Raw genomic sequence first — 23,962 nt, 5'->3', positions numbered from 1 at the left:
TGCTATTAAACAACCACCCTACAGCATTTCTGCAACAGCTCTACTTAAGTTTTTGCCTCCTCTCACCCTTTTGTCTCTATGCCTCTTGGTGCTGTATCTGCCTTTTTCAGCCTACATCAGCCTCATCCAACCGCCAATCGCTGCCCCTACAGTAACTTGTCGTTGCTTCATGTTTCTCGCTGCAGTGGTAATCAGATGGTCACAAGACAGAGGACTAGGAGGCTGAAAGGGCAAATTAAGGCAGTGTATGAAGTGGTGAATGAAGGCGGCCACCGCTCTGCATCATACTACGGTACCGGTGCTATCTGCTCGCATTCAGGCCATGCCCAATGATTTCCACTCTTTCTGCTCCCAAACACAGGCGGATACAAAGACTCACCCTTGATACATGGCTCCACAGCTCTGCAGCCCGGCCCTCCACTGATTGCAAAGCAGGGCGATAAGGAGAGGAGAGGAGACAGTGAGTGGTGGTGGACGAGGTGAGGTGATTTGGGCTGAAGCAAAATGGTAGGCAGTAGACCAGCTCTGGTGACTCCAGAGGCTGGAGCACTGTACAAAATCACCAGTTACATTACACAAGGACACCTTAATGTTTGGCAGGCGATTAAGTGATTTCCTCAGAATCACCGGATGTTGAGCTGACACCGAGACTCAAACTTGGTTTACCAGTTCCAAAGTCGGCAGTTCTGGCCCTTACACCACATCACCTCATCTATCTCTCTATGTACATATGGGTAGATCGCCGGTTTATCTTCATTATCTCAATACATTACCTAGCTGCCCATCCACCCACCCACCCACCCACCCATCTACCCATCCATCCATCATTTTGCTTATTTTAATTACAGAAAGCAATATAACCTGTGCAGCAATCTACTGGGTGAGCACAATAAAAGCAGCTAAAGTGTTAGACCGTAAAATTCCATATTACCTTCCCAATGATGGGTCTGATTGACAAACGTGTTTCTGCGTACCTAATGTAATACTTCAGTAGTACTACTTTACGTCGTTTTTAGTTGCCTTTCAAAATTGCCCCATAATAGATACATGGCAATAAAATTGGGATATTAAGAGAATATTCATATACAATTAGTATTGCCCTCTTGGCAATTTTACTAGTAGGAAATTGGACATATGGGGCGGGTTCACCAAGACATTTTGTGTTCCTGGCAGAGTAGTCAGTCTGTAGCGCTGCTTCGCGTACTTGTAAATGCCTTTTGGGTCAGCCGGTCTGTCTTGTTTCTAAAGTCGAACAAGTGGACAGGCATCAAGGGCCCGATGTAGGTAAATCTATATTTACCACTTCATAAATACCGAATCATACCGATTCGGTATTTATGAAGTGGTAAATTAGAGGGGGGGAGATGTAGGTATTTCAGATTCGGTAAATACCGAATCTGTAAGATTCGGTATTTACCGAATCTGTAAATACCGATTCGGTATCCCCCATTGATTCCTATGGGCATTGAAGCCCATGGGAATCAATGGGCATTATCGATTCGGTATTTACCGAATCGGTAAATACCGATTCCAGCAAGGGTGCAGGGGGTGTCACTTTGACACCCTCTAGCACCCCCAATACTGGCTTGTGTGCCATGTGGCACACAGACATGCCCTAAGGGCATGTCTGTCTGTCACATGGCATAGGTGTGCATGCACACATGTGCATGCACACCTGGATTCGGTATTTTAACACCCAATTGGATTGGGTGTTAAAATACTGAGGGCCCGATGTAGGTACCAAATACCGGTCGGAAACGGCCGATTTCGGCCGTTTCCGACCGGTATTTGGCCTACTGAGATGTAGGGGACCTTTTTTTGACCGATTCGGTATTTTACCGAATCGCAAAAATACCGAATCGGTAATTTTACCGATTTTTAAAATTTGGGATGTAGGTGGGACTACTTTCAGTCCCACAGGCCCTTCAGATTCGGTATTTTAACACCCAATCCAATTGGGTGTTAAAATATCGAATCCAGGTGTGCATGCACATGTGTGCATGCACACCTATGCCATGTGACAGACAGACATGCCCTTAGGGCATGTCTGTGTGCCACATGGCTCACATGCCTTTTTTTGGGGTGCTGGAGGGTGTCAAAGTGACACCCCCTGCACCCTTGCACAAATTGGTAATTACCAAATCGGTAATTACCGATTCGGTAATGCCCATTGATTCCTATGGGCTTCAAGGCCCATAGGAAGCAATGAGGGATACCGAATCGGTATTTACAGAATCGGTAAATACCGAATCTTACAGATTCGGTATTTACCGAATCTGAAATACCTACATCTCCCCCCTCTAATTTACCACTTCATAAATACCGATTCGGTATGATTCGGTATTTATGAAGTGGTAAATGTAGATTTACCTACATCGGGCCCTGAATCTGAAAGGCATGTGGGACTCAGAAGAGTCCCACCTACATCTGGAAGATACCGAATCGGTAAAAATACCGATTCGGTATTTTACAGATTCTGTAAATTTACCGATTCGGTAAATATACCGAATAGGTAAATACTGGCCCCCTACATCTCAAAGTGCCAAATACCGGTCGGAAACGGCCGATTTCGGCCGTTTCCGACCGGAATTTGCCACCTACATCGGGCCCCAAGTTTTTAACCTGTCTCTCTGTTTCTGTGTTCAGTTATTAAAAGCAGCATAAGTTGCTAATGTGCATGAATAACTGTATGACGTTATTCTTTATCTGCTATTATCCCCTAAAAATATGATTTAAATTGTGTCCACAATTTGTTTCAAAATAAAAACCTCCCTCCCAGCCCTATAGTCCCCCACGCGTGACCTCTCCAAATGCTGTGCAAAAAGTCACTTTTAAGTGTGCAGACGGACCCAGGTTCAAAACCATTTCCCGCATCAAAACGTCTTTTTTTTCGAAATCAGGACCCCATATAGGGAGGAAGGAGTCTTTGAACATCATGCGATCTGGTTAAATCGAAATCGCAATTTTGAATGCAAAAAAGACCCGAGAAATGTGTACAGAAATTCAGGCGTAGGTATGAATGATGAGAGAGGTATATGCGCAGTGGTAACAGGTAAACGGTCAGTGGTAACATCAGAGTTTCATATAGACCCTGACGTCACTCGGGGGCTGCTAGCTGACGTTTGAAAGTATTACTTAAGTCCATCAAGAACGCTACATCAAGAACGCGTGTACTGTAAGGGGAGGCCGTTAAAGCAGATATAATTAATGTTCGTGGGTGTACGGCGCTAAATTGCTTACATTCAAACATTAACGCTTGGCGCAGGTGCTGCCATTTTGGATTGAAGCGCTTCAAAAGTGCCCCGCCATGTACCAAAACATCACATAAGTTAAAATGTAACTCAAGATAAATACCAAGAGATTTACTTGGCTAACCATTAACCTAGAATGACACCAGCGTGACAGCGTCGCCCATCCAAAGTGACATTTTGATCAGCAGGAAACTTCATAGCATGTCAGCCTGCAACATATTCACCAATCGTTCGTAAGTGAGGTGTCTAATCTCAGATTTTTAAAAAATATTTACAAAACAAAAAAAACATAAAACCACCCTTGTTTCAACTAGTTTAATTTCAATTGTCTCGAATTTATTCAGGACACAATTGTGCCTACATTACGGTTATCTATTCTACAGCTTTGATCTACAATACTCGCATCAGTAAGAGTAATGCTGAAACAGCTATTCAGCGCCTATGGATAACTGACCAACAGCAGCAGGCTTGAGTTAAAAAAAATGTGACATCATAATGAAAGGCCTAGGGGCGATAGACCACGTGACCCGGTAGTGCATTAGCCAATACAGACATGGTGTAATGAATGAAAATCCATGTGACTAAACCCGAATAGCCAACAGGCAGGCGCAGCACTTTCCTGTTGTGGAACCTTGCCCTCTATGACCCGAAAAGTTTAGTAAAGCATCTTCCTTCTTTGGGACGCCTTGCCCATTCAGAACAGGCGTCTATTATTACCCAACGAAAAGGTACTCATTTGATCAACATTGGAAGGATGAAAGACTATGTGTACCCAGTGAGGTCATACACGTGTTTCTGGTTAGTCCCCCGAGCCGCCAGACCTTGCCTGCCCTGTCCTGACTGCAAGAGGAGGTGGTGACTTACCACTGCCATGGCACAGAAGCTGCATGGTCTCAAACTCCAAGGACGTGTAGGTCGGGTCCAAGGCCTGGCTGTAGTCTGCCATCTGCATGTCCATGATGGGGTCCGAGAGCCTCATGGCTGGCTCTGGCAGTGCCAAGGCTCGCCGCCCCTCCGGTCTGAGAAAAGAGCCCGGCTGCTGAGACGTGCTCCTCTGAGCAGCAATCAGTGATTGATAATGCGGGTGAGCGGTGACTGTGTGACCTGTGTGAGGTGATGGGAGGAGTTGTGCTGCCTCTTTCTTGTGCGTGCCATCTTCTACTTGGAACTTATTTCTTTTATGGTAGCTGAAGTCATTCTTGCGATAGTTTTGGAATGCTTGGCGGAGGCTTCTTATCTAGAACTGCTGGCCACAAATGCTTTCCCAGAAACTGTAAGGATGTCCAATCAGCACATCACCTTGTTTTAGCCACACACTGATTTTAACATCTCATTTCTATGGTTCATTGGTTTGTCCTTTTAGGATGTTAACACAACTGGTTCCTGGTTAAACATTTGAGTACAATTAAACATTACATTACTTAGCCCCAGCACCACTCAGAAGCCGGCATGAGGGGGCGTCCCAAAGCGACTTTCATTCTTGTCAATGAGCTCACGTACTTTAAAGATGGGGGCAAAAGGCAAAGTACCTAGTTAACATAAAAAATCAATCTGTAAGGCCTTTACAACAGCCGGTTTATATAGCGAGACATCAACTGCTGGCAAAAGAGAGGACTGATTTAATTCAGCGATTCTCAAGGTACGGCACGGGGGCCTTTCACATTCGGCCCCTGGGCTGCTTTTTGCTGGACTGAACAATAACATAAAAAATGTAAATAAACGGACAAACTTTTATTTAAGGGATAATTGAAGCTAAAGTAAGAAACTAGGGCGTCCTGCAACGCCTAACTTTAGGATTACCTTCCCTTTTAAAAATGTCTTACAAGTACTAACAAGTACAAATATGATAAAGTATTTCCAAAATTCGAAAAGTTTATTTCATTAACATGCAGAGCTGTTTCACTTTATATCAGCTTATCTCAGTGAATTGAGAAGTGTTTTCTTTAAGTGATTGTTTTCAAACATGAATTTTGAAACATTCCTGTTCCCTTCCCCCCACCCTGGCAATAATGCCAATAATGAACTAAGAGGCAAGTTGGTTGTTATGTGCACCCCTTGGGTGGCCTGGGTTACTATTATTCATAAACATCATTGTAGATATTAAATCCAACACAAGAGAAGGTTTTGTACAGCACACATCCTGAAGTCATGTATATTGAGATCCTCTTATATCTGAATATTTAAGACAAGTGAAATAAAACAATTGCCTAAGGTCACACATTTGGTCAACTGGGAAAACCGGGATTCATCCCAGGGTTCTAATTTCACATTGTGTAATTTAGCCTCTAGATGTACATGCTTCACTTCCCCTACACCCACCTTACCACCCCAGCACACCCGATCATCACCCTGCTGGCATCAATGCGGCCCTTGGGTGACTCCACTAACCAACATTTTACAGCCTTCAAAAAATTCTCTAATGTTTAAAACGAGCACAATTTCTGGATACAAGTTCTGTTTTAGTATGTTTGGTAGAGAGCCCTCCTTCCTTAACTTCTTGCTTAAACCCAGGTAGTTGGCACTATTTTTTAATGAGAGGTGGAACTATTGCAATTTTGAAAAACTAGGCAAGTTTATGATGTAGGGGAGATGCCTGGCCAGGGCGGCAGGCATAGCCCACATGGCCTGCTGCTAGCGCTTATTCATGATTCCTCCTCCTCGTGCGTGCTCTCACACTCAGCATATTGGATAGGCCGCAGTGGAATGACGGCGTCATTGCCAGCGTCCTGAGGCCTTCAGCTTCTGAATACCGGCATTTCTTGGCTCCCAGCTGGTTTGGGATTAAGTCAGCACTACAGGATGAATATTGGAAGTTAACTGGACTGAGAGACAGGGGGAAAGGGCCTGTGGTCTTCTGGAGAAAAGCTGCAACAAGCACCTGGCAGGCTGCCTGTGGCTCGCCGGTATACCGAGGTGACTGAGCGTCGGCAACGAGCAGTAGTGGTGGGGGCTCCTTCCAAGGGATTTAGTGTAATTTTCAATTAGCATGCAAGCTGCTTCTGATATACGGCAACTCGCTCCCAAATCCGCAGCGACAGCCCATAATACTCCACTAGCTCAGAAATTGAAATGATGATACAAGTAAAATATTTAGTTTATCACTATCACATTTGTTAAGATATGTACTTAGTGATAACCATAGTAATTGTACATTATGAACAGATGAGCTTTGAGTAGCATCTACAGTATCCAACTTATGATGAGAGATCACTGAGTCCCACCATATTTTGTATGATAACTTATCTGCTGTTTTCCCGATCAAACTGATCAGGTTGAAGGCAATCGCTAATAGAATGTCTAATAATTTGTTTTTAGGACAGTTGGAATAATTAAATTGGATAGAACCCCCCCCCCCCCAAAAAAAAATACAATATTAAAAGGGCAATCAAAATTTAAAAAATCCTCTTTATTTGGGCCCAAACTTTGTATCAAAAATTATGGGTGTTGGGGAAATTGAATAAGATATGTATCAAATCTGCCTCAGGAAAGTCACAGGACCAACACCTGGCGGACCTATCTGATGAAAAATTAGAACACTGTAAAGGAGAAAAATATAGGAGATGGTATACAAAAAAAGAGATTGTGTGATGCTAGCAGATCATGAGATTTTATAAATGGGCACCCATATCTTGTCCAAAAAAGAGCTAGTCCAAGAAACTGCCAAATCTCTCTCCCATAATTACTCAGATTTAGATTTGGTTCTAGAGGTGTCAGTGATGGGAAAGTAGTTATAAATAGCCGAAGCCTTAGGGCCTGTCTTAAAAAATTCTGTGATATGAGAAGGGACAAGGGTTGTCTTTGAGGAATTCTGTAAAGAGGTAGAAACATCAAGAATTACATAAATTAATAATAGAAAGCGGTTATAAAAAGATTTAGGGCAACAGTAAAATAAGGCAAAATTGAGGACTAGAGATGGGGGAGATATCATGAAAGAATTGAGACACCCATATTAATCCTTAATCCTTCCAACAGCCCCTGAAAAAGAGTCTATTATTTATCCTAAGCAAGGAATTATACCAAATCGGCATTTTGAAAAATAAGGCCATATCCAAATTAAGGGGAAGAAAAGTTGATTTGAGTAACAATATTGAATTCCGTAAAAGAGGGGAATAAGAAGATGCAGTTTTAGTTGACCGAGATAAAACTTCTTTAAAGCTAAATGGGAGAAGATAAGTCCGCTTAATATCAAGCCATAGTGGAGAAAAGAGCGAGGATGAAAACTGAGTCCAAAAACTTGCTTGCCGCACAGAAAAACCTCTTTGATAACCATAGACATGAGGAAAATTGATGTCTCCCGCCAACTTCGGTCTTTGTAATGTAGCTAATGCTACCCTCGATCTTTTATTTCTCCAAAGGAATGTAACGAGTAGCCTGTTGACATTTTTGAATTTTTTTTTAGGAATATGTACTGTCAACAATAATAGGGTAGAAATCATCATTTTTAATAGAGTCTAAGCGACCCCACCAAGATAAAAATAAAGTGTTCCAGGAGGAAAGAATCTTGTAAATTTTAGTAGTAAGTTCCAAAAAATTGAACTTAACCGTATCTGGAATAGAATTTGTGAACCATATTCCGAGATATTTGATCTTTGCTGAAGTAGACCATGGGACATTTTCATCCTCCATCAAATTTAGCTCTGTCTTTTTTATAAACTTTAATTACTTCATTTGATATGTTAAAATGCATATTGTTAATTATATGAAATTGTATTTGAGGCAACTTGATGTCATGATTGTTACTATTGATGATTCATAACATGGCTTTTCCTACACCTTCCCTTCCTCCCTCTCCCTTCTCTCCTTTCCCTCTCCCCTTCTCAAAATGCATAAAGACTTTTTATGGTTTTTCTAGATTTCTAGTACTGCATATTCATTTTGGTTTATCAATATTTTTCTTGGATTTGGTTGATATGTAGTGTGTATTAAATTCAATAAAGTCTTTTTAACACAAAAAAAAGAAATTGAAATGATGGAAGGCCTAGGGTCTTTTAGCTACAGCGGCCTGAGGAAACGGCGGGTAGAAGGACTCCACAGCTGTTGAAATGGCGGTGGGATGCTCATCCCCCAACCAAGAGGGGTTGCAAGATCAGTCTGACCGTCGAATGTATTTTTAGTCTCCCCTAAGGTGAGTCCAGTGTTAGCAATACAGGTTTACTCTGACTGGATAGACAGTCACAAAAAAATGGTCTCTAGGAACATTTCAGCTGAGCAACAATGGGGGGGCCAGGCCTCATTTCCATGTTTAGCCCAGGTAAACAGAAAAAATCAAAGATTACCCAGTGTTTCATAGGTTGGTGACCAGTCAGCTTGACAGAGAGCCTTTGATAAAGTGTCAAGAGCCAAGCTATGGGTCAAAATGAATGCTTGGGAAATCCCCCCCTAATTACTAGAAGCAATTATAAACCTATACTCACAAACTTGGGTTCAGATAAAAAAAGGGGTAACCCCGAGTCTAACCAAGAAATTTCCAACAAAAAACGGGCTAAAGCAAGGATGCGTTCTGGCACCCTGTCTTTTCAACATCTATACTGCTGATTTAGAAAGCAACCGTAGTCTCATTAAGGGAGACCCACCCAAATTAGGAAAGACACGAATAGCAAGTTTGCAATATGCGGACGACATTGTGTTACTCTCTCAAACTCCGCTTGGTCTACAGTACCTGATCTCACAACTAGAGAAGTGTGGCTCAATGAGTGGAGAAGTGTGGCTCAATGATTAGAGCGGCAGACCCTGATGCAAAGGTCTAGCCCGCGACCAGGGTACAATTCCCCGCCTCGGCGGGTCTTGGGCTCAAAATTCCATGGATCTGATAATTCTCGCCTCGGTGCCTATTCCAATCATGGAGTCCCACTCTGCAACTCTGGGCAATAGCTTGCTTAATCTCCACAACGGCCCCCACAACGCTAAGGATGCCTGGCCTCCACCTTGGGGGTGCCCAGGAGTGGACGCCTCACAGGGAAAGCCAGGATGGGTTCCACAGCGGTATTCGTACAAGCGCCTTGAGACCCTTGCGGGTGAGTAGTGCGCTATACAAGTATCAATTTACATCTAGCAATATACATTTCAAAAGAACAACTGAAAATCAATCTAAAAAAATCTAACGTTTTATGATTTTCAAGCACTCCTAAAAAACGCCCCAAATTCATCTGGAGGATAAATTCAAGCATCTTATCATAGGTGGAAGTATACAAATATCTGGGGGTTCTCTTAGATTGCTATTTAAGTTTCAAACAACACATAGAACACGCTCAAACAAAAATCAAACAATTATCATTTGCTTTCAAAACTTTACAGAAAAGCCTAAGTGGCAGCTCAACAAACCATCTCCTAAAGGTACTGGCTGCAAGATTTTTGCCAGTGATAACATACGGCTCGGAAATGCTGAATACTAAGGATTCCCAAATGCTTAATCTAGCGCAGTCCAGATTGTTTAAAAAACTGTTTCTAATCCCGCTGCATGTTTCTCAGGCACACATACATCTGGAATATGGATTAATGAACCAGATACAGGCCAGACATGGAGTCCTGGCTAAATATTACTGGCGAATGAGGGCAGCCGAAGACAGCACGCTAGCCCACCACTGCTGGGAGGAGGTTGAAACACAATCAAGGCACAAACATTCTATATGCCAAATTTTGAAACAAGCACTTCTAACGCTTAATCTGGAGGAAGTCTGGCAAACACCCATGTCATAATCTGTTTAAAAAAAATCACAAATAAATCCACAAAAAAAATATTGTTACAAACAGATAAAAACGTACTTGCGGGTAAAAGTCATGCATGGTCGGTAATGCCAACCTACAAGTAAATGAAACCACAACCCTAACTGCAAGAATGCTTCGGAGACCACTATAAGCGGAAATTGACCTTACTGACATTGGTCTCTTTTTCAAATAAAGATCTTATTCCAAAATGGCTACAGACTTGGCCATCCCCGGACTGCAGCCTCTGTGGTAACGGAGCAGAGTCACTATTACATCTATTATGCATCTGCCCAGCATTACATAATTTAAGGACGTCACTTTTAAGGCCAATTTTCTGATAAACTCAAATCCGGACTTGCAGAGCGGCCGTCATAAAATGCCTCAGTGGTTCCTCAGTCCAACTGTATTGCAAGACTGTCAAATTGTCACTAGTAGCACAAGAACTAGAAAAGAAAGAAACAGCGCAAAAACTTGGAAAGAAAGAACCACCAACATAGGAATTTGGAAGAAAGGTATAAAGTAGCCGGCCTAAGTCTTTTTCAGACCTATTTTGTACTCCGTTTCTTTCAAGCTCCCTTCAATGACATAAACACGTTCATACCAGCAAATGTTCCAGGATAGAAAACCATAGTGACTTAACACCTTCAATGCGTGCATCGGCCAATGGCCGTCACGAGCACTACCTCGGTAGTGCTGAGCACATCCGTTGGGCAGCGCGGCCCCACCCACTTATTCAAACCGCCGCACCACAGCGGAATTCACGCTGAGGTTAAGCGGTTAAGAAACGGGAAAAAATATTATGCGTAGCAGTTTTGCACTCTGCTCCTTCCCCATTCTTCATTGGCATTAGCACTTTAATTACAAAAGAAAGCATGGACATGTTTGCATTGCCATTACAATAATCTGTTGTACCTTGGTACCATATCACATGAGGATTACGACAACCAAAAATGTTTTATTGCAATTTTTATTCTGTATCTGAATTATGATGTTTTCATCATGGTGGTATGTTCTTCTCTTTATATGAGTTTACAGATCAAATAAAAGTATTATTATCATCAGCTTGACAGAGATAATAAACTCAACCAGCAGCATGGAAAAGGGGAGCAAATAATACAACTAATACCGGTCAACATGATGAGAGTGCAACAATGGAGGAAGCACCAGTCTTTACAAGAGATGGGACAGCCCAGGCAGTCCAGGATGACATTTTAAATCTGGAAGACAGCTCTAGTGATAGAAAGGACCATGGAGGTCCTCCTCCACTGCTAGTGACCAACAACAGCAGAAAAGAAAGCTACAACTGGGCCTCTTTCATACCGATAGAGATGTTAAAATCTTTGTTTGAAACAATTTTTACAGAAATTCAGGAGCTAAAACGACAGCAGGTTCACGTGATAGAAATACTAGAGCAGAGACTGTCCAAGATTGAGCAAAGCAATACACATATGCTACAGAGGTTGTAAGAGGCAGAACAAACAGTCTTAGGTCTTGTGGACAGATTGCAGTCTGTCAAAAAAGATGTTTAGACTGAGCAAACTTACATTCAGCTTTGCTGTTTGGGGCAAACTTTACCTCATGACCCGGGTGGGACTCGCTGGCCCAGGTTCCTGCTGACCAGCTCCAGTTGCATGGAAAGGGAGGTGCTGGGGTCATGCTTAAAGTGCTGCCTCCTACTCCACAGCATGGGACGCTTTGCTCTTTGGGGGACGCTTTGCTGTTTGGGGTACACTTTACATCATGACCCTGATGAGACTCACTATCTGCGTCTGGACGAGGCTGGGCCACCCCGGAGCTTGGCATCGAGACTAAGGACAATAAGGTGAGCGACTCCTTGTGTGCTTTGTATGCCTCCCTGCATTGTATTAAATATGGGAAAGCATAAGATCCTTGGATACCCTTGGCCTCCCACAGAAAGTTATACACAAACCTACCAGCAATGATACCATGAAATTGCCTTAACAGAAAAATGGCTCAGTCTTAGTCAGGGATGTTGTGTTGGCGGAATAACAAACGGATTTGGTGCTGCCACACCTAATGTAATTAGTAGCCTCGTGGAAGCTACAGGGACAACAGTATCTCCACACTGTTCAGAAGCCTTGCAGAGAGCCAGGGCTACCATAACAAATGTTGACTCTCCTTTGGCCCATCGGGCCTTTTCAGCCTCCCGAGGCTGATCAGAACTCCCTCCCCTGTTGAACCTGCAACCAAATGTAAAAATGCGAGACCTATGGCATTGGAAAGAAGCAGCCACCATTGTCCCGGCTGCTGACTGCAGGCACGACATGCTTTGCTTACACTCAAACATGTTGTGCCTGGAGTAAAACTCAATAAAGAAAAGAGTGCTTAAAAACTAACAAAAAACATCCTGTGTAACAACTTAAGTCAAGGAGTCAATCGCAATGGCCGGTTACTAATGAAGACAAGGCGGTACTAAGGCGGGACAAACAAGCCTATTAACCAATCAGAAGCCTGCATTACAAAGGACCAACACACAAGCCAATGACAAACATGGGCGGAGAGTGGGCGGTGCTTCCACTCTGTATTCCACAACAAGAAGACTCTAAGCTCGACCTAAAAAGCCCAGCACACGAGCTTTACTGGTAAAACCCAAAACAGTTGCAACAATGGTAAAAGGGGTCAATGACTTTGCCAGCATTCTGGAGGCTCAATTACAGCCAATCAAAGAGCGCCTTGGGTCAAATAAGCCCAACTAGCCTCTATGTTGAAATGTTGTCCTACAATGGCTGCTGGGGCTACATGTGCCACAAACATACACAGATTTGAAACCAGTGGCACGTCATTGGTCTGCACGGGTGGTGAACCATCCCAGGGCGGGGCTAACCCCCAGACCTTTGCAACATCATCTTTTCCCTCTCCTCCTGCCCTTGCGACACAAAGGTCCAGAAAATGTGGAAATAAAGATCTTTCAGGTTTTGTAGCATTGGCGGCCCCATCAAAAGTACTTTACCTGGAGCACCTGGTTTACCGAAACATGGTGAAACACAAACAGCACACAGCACACGTAACTATACATTTGCCCCCATGGTCCTGTCCTTATGTTCTGATAAGAACAGGGGAGAAAACCAGGCAGAGACCCAGGTTGAGCTGCGAAAGAAGGTCGCACATTGGCTCAGTGTGCACGGAAATTTTAATCCTGCGTAGAGCTGCAGAATTATTACAGCACAAAGGGCAGGCTGAATCGGCTCATTCATGAACAATGTAGTAGGGTATTGTACCATAGTTTAATTACAGGCACCCTGAAAGTGTGAGGAAACTACTGAATGCCCACATGCGGGAGATAATAAATGGCCTAAAGATTATTACATTACCCCTGGGTTACTTCTACAAACCAGCTAAGTAAGTATTTCAACAGAACATCCAGAACTATTGCCCCCCTGTCAGGGTAGGGCTTGTTATGTGAGAACAGGTTTGCAGTATTATCAAACTGTAATGAGGTGGACTGACAAACAGCCCCCAGGGAGAGTGAAAAGAGCCTGCTTGTGGCATCAGGAACATCTACCACAATTCAAAGAATGCTTAAAATGGCCCCTGAATCATAATGGTGGCAACACTACCCATAATGCCTGCTGAGCCTGATGGCACCATGACCAGTAATGGGTCACACTGTTTAGACAATTTCTTGACTAATTCCTCCACACAAGATCTTGGGTGCTTTGCTTCAACCCCTGCCCCTATGTGTTTGTCTGTCAAGAATGCAGAGTTAAAAATATTAAGCTGGAACATTAGAGGTCTCCGCTCCAGGATATCAATATCTGACTGGCAAAAGTTTGTTAAATCATACAGCATTATCGTATTGCAGAAAACCTGGGAAATTAACCCCAAAGTCTTAGAAGGCTATAGGTGTTTTAGTCTCCCAGCTGCTTCATCTCGCGCTGGTCATGCCACAGGTGGACTGTCCATCTTAATTAACCTTTTAATTGGAGGTCTTGAAGTGGCAGTGAAAACTCCTGGAACTGACTTCGAAGCTGTTTCATATGAGCTAACTTTGACTATATTATTCAATAATTTTTTATAATAATGCTTTTTAAAATGTGCCTAACAAAAGATTTCTGGGCCTATTTGCTTTCATTTCAACTCTTGTAGAGGACACATCCCAGCAGGGTCAGCAGTTGTATCTTTGTTCAGGGGAGGAATTTTAACACTAGGTTACTGTATCAGAGGGATGGGTGACAGATGTCAGCAAAGTAGTTGAGCGGGAAAAAGAGCTGCAGGTATTTGTTGCCTCCTCTGACCTATACAATGCTTTGGAAGGGGTTGGGAATAGTATGCAGGGGCTACCTACTTATAGAGGAAGGAATAGCTCCTCAATCATTGATTATATATTCATCCCCCATAATTTAAGGCAACTACAGACACACCGCACAATCGTTAGTACCAATTTCAGAGATCATAACCTGATCGAGATAACTCTGGCTGGTCCTTATAGAGAGATCCATCCGCATATGCCAGGGCTCACCAACTGATCACCATCAATAGATAACCTATGGTTGCGCTGCAGGTTGTCCGAACCCTCTAAATTTCTTAAAAAGGTGATAGCTGACAATTTACAGATAGTAATGGGCTGTTTATTGGAGATGAATGAAAGTGAGATGATAGTTATCTCCTTTATGGCTTTCTGCAATAGAATTAGACTCTTACTTTGCACACCCATGAAACTGGTTCCCCTGCTGGTTTGACCATGAATGCTCCTAGGTTAAGCAACTTCTACATAGATCCTTAAACACACACTCGCGACTGCACACTTTTGAAAGGCAAATGGAAGATTTATAAATCAGTTACAAGTAAAAGAAGGAATGAAGTCATTATCCAGCAGTGGTCCCTATTAACTGACACTGCCTGTACAAAAGATAGTAGGATCTTCTGGAAAGCTGTGTCAAGTATGCGCTCCCTAGACCAGGGCGGCATGACTATCAGTTGCCACATAAATAGAGAGGAGTGGGTGGCACACTTCGCAGAAATATTCACAGATAGTAATCCCACTTGCTTACACTTATTGCAGGGGGATGTCCCACCTCCTGTATCCATTTCTTTGTAGGAATTCATGACTGCCATTCAGGAAAACGCAATGGCGAAAGCACTAGGGCCTGATGGCATTCCCATCGACATCATCAAATATAATGTAAATCTTTGGGCTCCACTGCTGAAAAATGTATACAATAGCATGAATTATTCCTCAATTCCATGCTCCTGGGTCACCTCAGTTATCGTCCTGATCTTAAAGAAAGGGTATATTGGGCGTAGCCCAAATGCTACTGCCCTATTTCCCTGATGGATATCCCTGCCAAAATCCTGTATACTAGAATAGGAGAATGGTCCATTGAAAATAATGTACTAAATGCGTGCCAATATGGTTTTCGAAGTTGCATAGGGACGGTTAAGCTATGCCTTAATTTAAGCTTGCCCATCGGGAAATATACTGTGGCAAAACGGTCAACACTGCATCTCGCCTTTATGGACCTATCAATGGGTTTTGACTGCGTCAATGGGGCACAGCTGTGGCAATTGCTTATTAAACTAAACATGGAAACTGATAGCGCACCTGCTGTAATCTCCCTACACACAGGTACTAAGGCCCGAGTTAGGTTTAATGGGGAAGTGTCTGATGAATTGAGCATCAGAGGGGGGTCCGCCAGGAGTGCATATTAGCTCAGCTTCTCTTTATTATATCTATATACATGATCCTAGCACAGAATTTACTAAGAGCAACCCTGATGTGTCTATGGTGAATGGTACCCCCTTCCTGCATTACTTTATGCTGATGACACAGTTTTAATTAATCTTTTGTTTGTTTTTTATGGCAAATCTTGATCTATAGAATAATTTTACCAAATCAGTTTTAATGACTTGTGGCCCGAAGCATACGCAATTCCAATCTATCACTGTGGGTCAAATATGTTACTAAGCACCAGCACTTTTTTATTTATGGGGTCACCTTTAGTTCATCTGGGCCATGGTTCCCTCATATTGTACAAAATAGGGTTAAGTTCTCAAGGGAAGCTGGGTGACTGCTCAGCTTTCTGTCACCAAAATGAGGGAGGTCCCTCAAACCCTTGCTGCTAATATATTCTGCTCAGTGCTCCCCATTGCGATTTATGGGGTAGGAATTTGGAGATTAGGTGACCCCATAAACCTTCAGAGGGAGGAATACAAATTTTCCTCTGCCATAGCAAGTTGAGAATAGATTATTTGAGTGACTATATCCATAGCTGCCCAGCAATTTTGTGGTAATCTATTTGGAGCTCAGAAGAAACATCATGGGTTAAGGGACTCTCCATCCCTTGGTTGACCTATGTTAAAAAATCTCTGGAAGCAATTGGCCTAATTGACATGTTTTTCGATACAGCCCCACAGACAGCAGCGGGTAGGAAGCAAGTGCAAGTTTTATTATTCGAACAAGCCAAAACAGAGAGGTTACATGTGGAAGGCCAGAAACAACGTGTTACAAGTTATTTGTACCTTAACGCAGGGGAAATTCCTGCACATTATCTGTGGAACACAAGTAGGATCTGAGAACAATTTCTACTGTTTAGCTTTAGGAATGGCACAATGAAATATTTCCTATGGTTCCCCCTTGGGCACCAGCACAAGCTTGATTCTAGGATATGCCAATGTAATAATCCGCTTAAACAAACTATGTTGCACTTCATTTTTTTCTGTGGCTATTATAAATTGTACACCAAACAATTCCTTATGCCTTTCATGAGGCTTGGAAAGTTATGATCCTGTTCACAGGCTATTGTTTTTTACAAACCGTCTCAGATAATGAAATTTGCTGTTGTGTAGTTATGGTTCTCCAAGCCATAGTACTTTCTAGGAGGTCAATGCTTTTAGAATTATTTTATTGTTGAATCAAGCTAAAGTAGTTCAACTATGCAGCATTCGGATCTAGGACAATTTTTAACACTGTTGGTTTATCCGATTTTATACAACTTGATGTTTAATGCATTTTATTCATGTGTCTTCATTTTTACAATGGGCTGTGTATACTGATGCTGTTGTTCTCTTGCACATATCCTGTATGCTTTTTTGGCTATTTTCAGCTGAATAAAGTCAAGTCTGGTCTGAAGATTCAATGGTTAGGACATAAGCTTGATGAAATGGAGAATCATGCCTGGCACTCAAATCTGAGGTTTATTGACATCCAGGAGGGAAGTGAGTCCCAGAGGGGTGACCAGCATTTTTCCCAGTTTATAGACTCACTGATCAGAAATCATATTCTACCAGATGCTTCAACTGATTGGCAATCATGAGGGCTCATAGGGTCCCTGCGCATTGGCCAACAGACATGAAATAACTACAAACAATTCTGGGTAATTTTTCTGACTACAGGATGAAAGAGCGGATTTTACCTGCGGCAATTTTTAAAAAATCGTTTCCGCTGGTGGATAATATACAGATGAGAGTGTTCTCTGACTTGTCAATAATAACTGCTTGATGGCGCAAATCTTTTCAAGGTCTGGTAAGGGAATTTAGATTTGCTTGGTGCGCAAGCCTCCATTGTTCAGCAATCTAAGCTGAAGGTCCTTGTCAATTTCATGTGTTCATGGCAGTTGAGGAAGCTCAGGTTCTTCTTTCCAAGAAGTCAAAATCCTGATATATTTGTTGAAATGCTGCAGGGGGTAAAACACTGCAATAGTTTATTTGATTACTAATTTGATGGCATTTGTTTGTCTTAGGGGGTATCAGCAGGGATGTATGACGTTACAACGCATACTTTTACAACGCATACCTTTACAGCGCATTTTTTACAATGCAACATCCATTACAACGCATTCCATTACAACGCATGCCGTTACAACAAATTTTTTAAAACTACCTTTACAACGCATTCCATTACATTGCATGTATGGTACGTATTGGATAGTGTAGCGGTAAAAATTACTATTCTAACTCCTGGGGGGTGCAACAGTAGGGTAAGTGTTGGATAGTGTAGGGGTAAAATTACTATTCTAACTCCAGGGGGTGCAACAGTAGGGTAAGTGTTGGATAGTGTAGGGGTAAAAACTACTCTTCTAACTCCAGGGGTTGCAACAGTAGGGTAAGTGTTGGATAGTGTAAGGGTACTATGCGTTGAAATGGTATGCGTTGTAATGGTATGTGTTGTAATGACTGTGCTGTAATGACATGCGTTGTAGTGTCATGCGTTGTAATGATTGCGTTGTAATGGCATGCAATGTAATGGATCTTGCATTGTAAAAGTTTCATTGTAATGTTAGTGCGTTGTAAAAGTTGCGTTGTAAAGGTTGTTTCCCATCAGCAGTGGGTTACACCAGGTACACGGGGTACAGCAAGAGGGTGCCTTTGAAGGGGAGGTTACTTTGGTGGGGAAGGTGGGTAGCTTCCAGATGGGAAGGGGATGGGGAGGGATCTGGGGTTAGTTGTGGGGGTAGGGTGGGGGCGTGGTTTGCAGTGAAAATGACTAGGAGTCGGAAATGGTTATATTGCATAAATGTATTCATGAATAGCAAGCAACATGTGTGTGGAAGTGCAGCATTTTAAAATCTTAAGCATTGTAATGTGTTATATAGCAGGAAGTGGGAAGTCTTGGTCGGGGAGATGCAATTATTAGTTGAGTGGATTGATAGTGTGTTAACAAATTAAATGTATTACCTGCAATGTGAATGGGTTGTCGAATAAGTAGAAGAGTGGAGGCTTGATGAAGTGGTTAACCTGGTTTAACCCGAGGTGATTTTCCTCCAGGAAACGCATCTTAAAACAACACGCCCAAATTATCTATTCCCGGGAAATAATCTTTGACCTTTTACACCTCAGCTGGAGTAGCAATGCGAGGAGGGTGGCTATACTGTTATCTAGCTTTATTGCCTGGCAAATTAAGGAGATCTCAAGGGATTATAAGGGCAGGTGGGTTTGGGTTAAAGTTAGTGTTGCAGATAATGTGCTGAACATCTTTAACTACTTTGGCCCCATATCGGAGGACATAGAGGTTCTGGAACAGATTTATAACATTGTAATTCAGACAGAGGGATTACTGATGGGTCGATTTTATCTTCATACAAGATATGACCTATGCCACCCCCAAAAGAGATAGGAGGCAGATAAAGGCAACCAACGCCAAGCTCCTTAGTATAATGAAACAAGATCTAGCATTGGTAGATCCTGTGCAGTTAAACTATCCTGATTTCTCTCAATATACCTATTAATTATCAAAATTTCAGTCTGTCTCGCGTCTAGATTTTTTCCTCATGGCAATAGTTTCCATGGTCATAATTTTAGAAATGACTCAAAGGGAAAGGCTAGATGGCAATACGACAAGGAATTACTTTAGATCAAACTTGGGTCAGTGATACTAAACACTTTATTCACAAGTTCTTTGAAATTAACATTAATTTGGTTGCTGTTTTTATAGTCTGGGAAACATTTAAGGCTGCTTTTAGGGGGCAGGTGCACTTGTATGAAGCTCAATAGCTAAATTAACTAGGGCACGGGCTGGTAGGATTCAAGATCTACAGGCAGCGGTAGATAACATATGGGATTGCCCTATGGCCCTATATAGCGCCCCTTCCACCGGATTATGTTCCAATGGTCTCTTATGATCATCTTTTAATTTGGAGGGAACCACTTGTCAAGGCTGCCCTCAGTCTCCATCCTTCTTTATCCTGTCTCTGGAGCCACTCCTCCACAAGATTCACTCAAACCCCTCAATCTCAGAAGTTACTTTCAACATAAAGACAATAAAGGTGGCTGCATATGCCGATGAGATTTTGATTATGTCGGAAGACGCAACACACTCAATTCCCTCTCTACTAGAGATTAATCAAAAACTATGCTAGGGTGTCCGGATACAAACTCAATAAAGACAAGTCTGAAATCTTAGGATTGAACAATCTTTATTCAAAAGACCTTTTTAAGTCTACAGCTTTAACCTGGCAACTTTTTTCATTAACTACCTGGGCTTAGATTTTAATGCAGATTTATTAGAATTGCTCCGACATAATGAAAACTTAACACTGAAAAAGGTTGAAATGCTCTTGGAGGGCTGGAACCCTACATTTCTCAAGTGGTGGGGCCGCATTAAGACCATCAAAATGCTGGTCACTCCGCTAGTTAATTATCTTATTAGCATGCTACCCCTGGTACTATCGGAAGATTTTCACCAAAAACGAGATAAGCTATTATCAAGATTCATTTGGCAAAATAAACTTGTGAGGATCCCTCTAAAAAAACTGCACTTACCCGTTCACCTTTTATGAATAAAAAATATATCAATCTGCATTTCCGGCTAGACAAGTTTCCTTCTGGCTGTTCCAGCCTCTTTACTACACTCCCTCTTGGCTAATAATCGAAAAAGAAATCCTGGGTGCACTTCACCCTATCACATTTTTAACAGGTAAAAGAATACCCACATCCACGGGTAAAATCATTTCTATCAATACTAAAAATGCGCTGAGAAGAATTGATAGGATCTTATATACTCCTCTAAATAACTCAAACATGACATAGATCTGGCACAATCCAAGGCTCAAAGTCCAGGGGAAAACTACTTTCTGGGAATCATGAGAATCAAAAGGCATCCACTTCTTAAAGCAACTGGGCACCCCAGACACACAATTCCCCTTCAGAGTACTCCAACAACAATACAACCTACTAGACATAGACTTTTATGACTTTCTTAAGCTCAAAGTCAGTTTGTCTAAGATAAGTTACCAGGACAAAGACCCTTCCATCATTAAGACAATGCTCTCCCTTAATAAGTGAGGTTACCAGTCCTCCGAACTTTATCACATCTTAAAGCCATACAACACATCCATTATGGGAACAGTCTTAACTGGGATAGCCAACGGTCCATTCCCCCAGACAAGTGGCAGTTAATCTGGAAGTCCGTCAAATCCCATAAGATTTCTCCTTCCCTCGCCCAAACAAAGCACTGGCTCCTCCATAGGACATTTTGGGCACTGGCACAGCTCTATAAAGTGGCTCTTAGAGATGGCCCAACTTGTTGGAATTGTCATGCAGATACCGGTGACCTTTGCCATTTACTCCTTCTCTGCAAGGCGGTCTCCCCTTTCTGGGATAGTGTTTTCGACTTCATTCACTCTTTATGTGGGATACATCTTAAAAAATTATTTCTCTCCCTGATTCAGGGTTTCTGGACCCCTACATCAACTCACAAAATTATAGACTTCTTGTAGACATAATACGGACCTCTGCTTGCAAATCAATATTGACTAACTGGAAGAACACATCCTCGACCTCCTTCCGTGTGTGGCTGAACTGGATTACTTTCTTGAGAGGGGCAGACAATATCTTTCTCCAAAATTCTCAGTGGAAAGGACAGAATAACAAAGTCTGGGAGTCCCTGGATAACTACTTTGTCGTGACAAAACCCCGATGAGACAGCAGATCACCCACTACATATACCAAATAGGTATCCCAACTTTTATATGAACTAGAACATGTATTAATTATGCTGTAATGCAGGTACTATATAGATGATACGTTAATGCACTGTAATACCTTTTGATGCACTGTCTCTATTAGTTGGCTGATATAATAGCATCATTTTTCAAGATCAACAAGAGGGTCCCTCTATCGTCTTTCTTTGCTTTTACTATCTTTAATTTCTTTCATTTCTTAACCTCTCTTCTATATTGTGTTTGGAGGCTGAGTTTGGGCTTGTACTTCTCTTATGCTCCTAGAGAACCCACATATCATTACCAATGTATGCTGCGTACTTACTTTTTTTCCATGTAACTGCCTACCCCAGCATATCGATGTTGCCCCTGTTTGATCTTATTTTTGTTTATATAAAAATATCTCAATAAAAATTTCTTGGAACAAAAAGAAACTTATGGGATGGCTGGGGGCTCCGCCTCCACGGCAACTCGCCGGCCTCTGCAAGATCAGCTTTCAAAGGCAGAACGAGAACTAAGGGAATTTTTCTTGTTGGAGGAAATCGCGGGCGGTAGAGGCTACCAACAGAAGTTCTATGTTCTATGAGGAGAGCCAACAGGTAGAGACATTTCTGGCTTGGACAGCCAAGACTAAGAGGAATAGGTAAACAATAAATAAAATTAGAAATCCTGTTACTGGGGCAATTGAGACTGAAAAGAGAAATAACTGGGATATTTTTAAATATTTACAAATGCATTTATGAAGAAGCTGAACTCATCCTGGAGCACAATCTAGAACAGTATTTTAATAAGCCTCAGCTCCAGCAAGTCTCTAACAACCAAAAAAGCACACTGAGTAGCAAAATGGAGCCATAAGATGTCGCCGCAGCCCTAACAAATATGGTCGAATCTAAGTTGAGAGGGAGCGACGGGATTCCTACGGAAGCATACAAAACTTTTCCATATGAACTTCTTCCATTGCTTTTAGTAATTTTTTAATAGCATCAAGGAGGAAGCAAAAATAGCCAAAAACTTTGTAGGATTTTGGTCTTTTTTAATGAGACTGACAATGACCAATTCTTTAAACCCTAATCCATATCAACGTATAAGTCTACTAAATGTGGACTGCACACTATTTACAATGATCTGGGTGGATAGGTTTTTACCATAGCCTCAATCATTGATCCATCCGGATCAAAATGTTTTTTTATCCAAAAGTTCGATGGCAGCTAACACCTATCAATTGACTCAAGCCAAGCGTCAATCCTTATGATGAATGCAGAAAATGCGTTTGACCCATTCTGGATATATCTTTGGCTTCCCACTGGCAATTATAGATTTGCTCAAGAAACTTTATTAGGGGGCCAAGGCAAAGATTAATTTATTTTATGATGAGGCTGGGATCATGGCATCCATCAGGGACTCCCTCTATCCCCGCTTCTTTGTAGACTTTAAATTGAACCCTTAGCCTCCAGTATTCGAAATAACCAAATTATTCCTCCACTGACTGAGGGGATGGCAAAAATCAAGTTATTCGCTGATGATATGGTTTTATACTTAATGGCCCACAGTCTAAATATCCGGAACACTATGAAGGAAATTGATAATTTTATGGGAATTGGGGCTATAAAGTAAATTAGGCTAAGACAGAGCTTTTATTGTTTAATTCATGTCTTTTTGAGCTCCCAGTGGTTTTACAGATAGTCCCACAGCACCCTGTCAGATATTTAGGGATTTTTGCAACAAATTACTCTTCACAATTATTTCATTTAAATTATGGTCAACTCTTGTCAAAATGAGAAAGTTGCTAGAAAGATGGACTTTATGGCCTCTGACTCTGGTTGGCAGAGTTGCAGTGGGTAAAATGTCTATTCTCCCTTTGTTGCTATTTCTTTTTCTGAATCTTCCCTTAAAATACCTAGCGTTTACTTTAAAGAACTTGATACTATTATTAGTAGTTTTGTCTGGTCCAAGAAACAACCACAGGTTAAAGTGTCTGCTGTGCAAGTCAACACATTGCAGGGTGGTCTAGCTTTGCTGTATTTTAGGACATACTATCAGGCTACTTAAATTGATTCATCAGTCCGACTAACAGCAGATACCACAGTCTATGATAATTTTTTGTATTGCATGATTGGGGAAAGTCAAATATGTTTACCAGTTTTCCTCAGAACTGCCACACTTCCCAAGAAAATTCGGTACAAGGTTATAGAGGCAATAGCATCAGGTATACAGACTTTATTTTAAATCATGAAAATTCCGGCATGTCATGCTTACACTTCACTGCAGCAGTATGAGGTCTGGAGGGTGGAATTATCTACAAGAATGTTTCTGTCATGGCAAATGTTAGGCTGCGAGAAATTGAGGGATTTTTATAGCGGCTAAAATTTGATTTCTTGAGATTTATTAATTCAACAATTTTAAAACGAGTATATGTTATAATGGTTCAGTTTTACCTAGTTGACCAGTTTTTTAAAAACTAATTATGTGGTAATGAAGGAAGAGATTTGTTGAATTGTTTATCGCATAAACAAAACCAAGCTGATGGGAGTGGGAAATTGGTACCAGATGCAATGTATTATTTCAGTTTCTGACAAAAGTCTCCCAGGCAACCAATTGTAGGTATAATAA

The 23,962-nt window shown here is 41.8% G+C and overlaps 1 protein-coding gene across 3 annotated transcripts in view; it reads right to left on the bottom strand.

The window, feature by feature from the left end:
• HNF4G (hepatocyte nuclear factor 4 gamma) overlaps window positions 1-23,962 on the bottom strand; it is a 273,625-nt gene that overhangs the window by 222,269 nt on the left and 27,394 nt on the right. For 2 of the 3 annotated variants that reach the window (XR_015309913.1, XM_086965902.1), the window contains exon 1: window positions 4,116-4,358. The exons of the other annotated variant lie outside the window; for it this stretch is intronic. Coding sequence is in view for 1 of the 2 variants with exons in the window: in XM_086965902.1 (XP_086822028.1) it covers window positions 4,116-4,230 (115 nt within the window). In the remaining variant the exon portion in view is untranslated. Of the gene's footprint in view, window positions 1-4,115; window positions 4,359-23,962 lie in introns of those variants that run through there. 3 annotated transcript variants of the gene reach the window in all.

The sequence above is a fragment of the Lissotriton vulgaris genome, chromosome 4_1, assembly GCF_964263255.1.
Source record: "Lissotriton vulgaris chromosome 4_1, aLisVul1.2, whole genome shotgun sequence".
In the NCBI taxonomy this organism is placed as follows: Eukaryota; Metazoa; Chordata; class Amphibia; order Caudata; family Salamandridae; genus Lissotriton; species Lissotriton vulgaris.
This window is presented reverse-complemented; position numbering and strand designations above follow the sequence as displayed.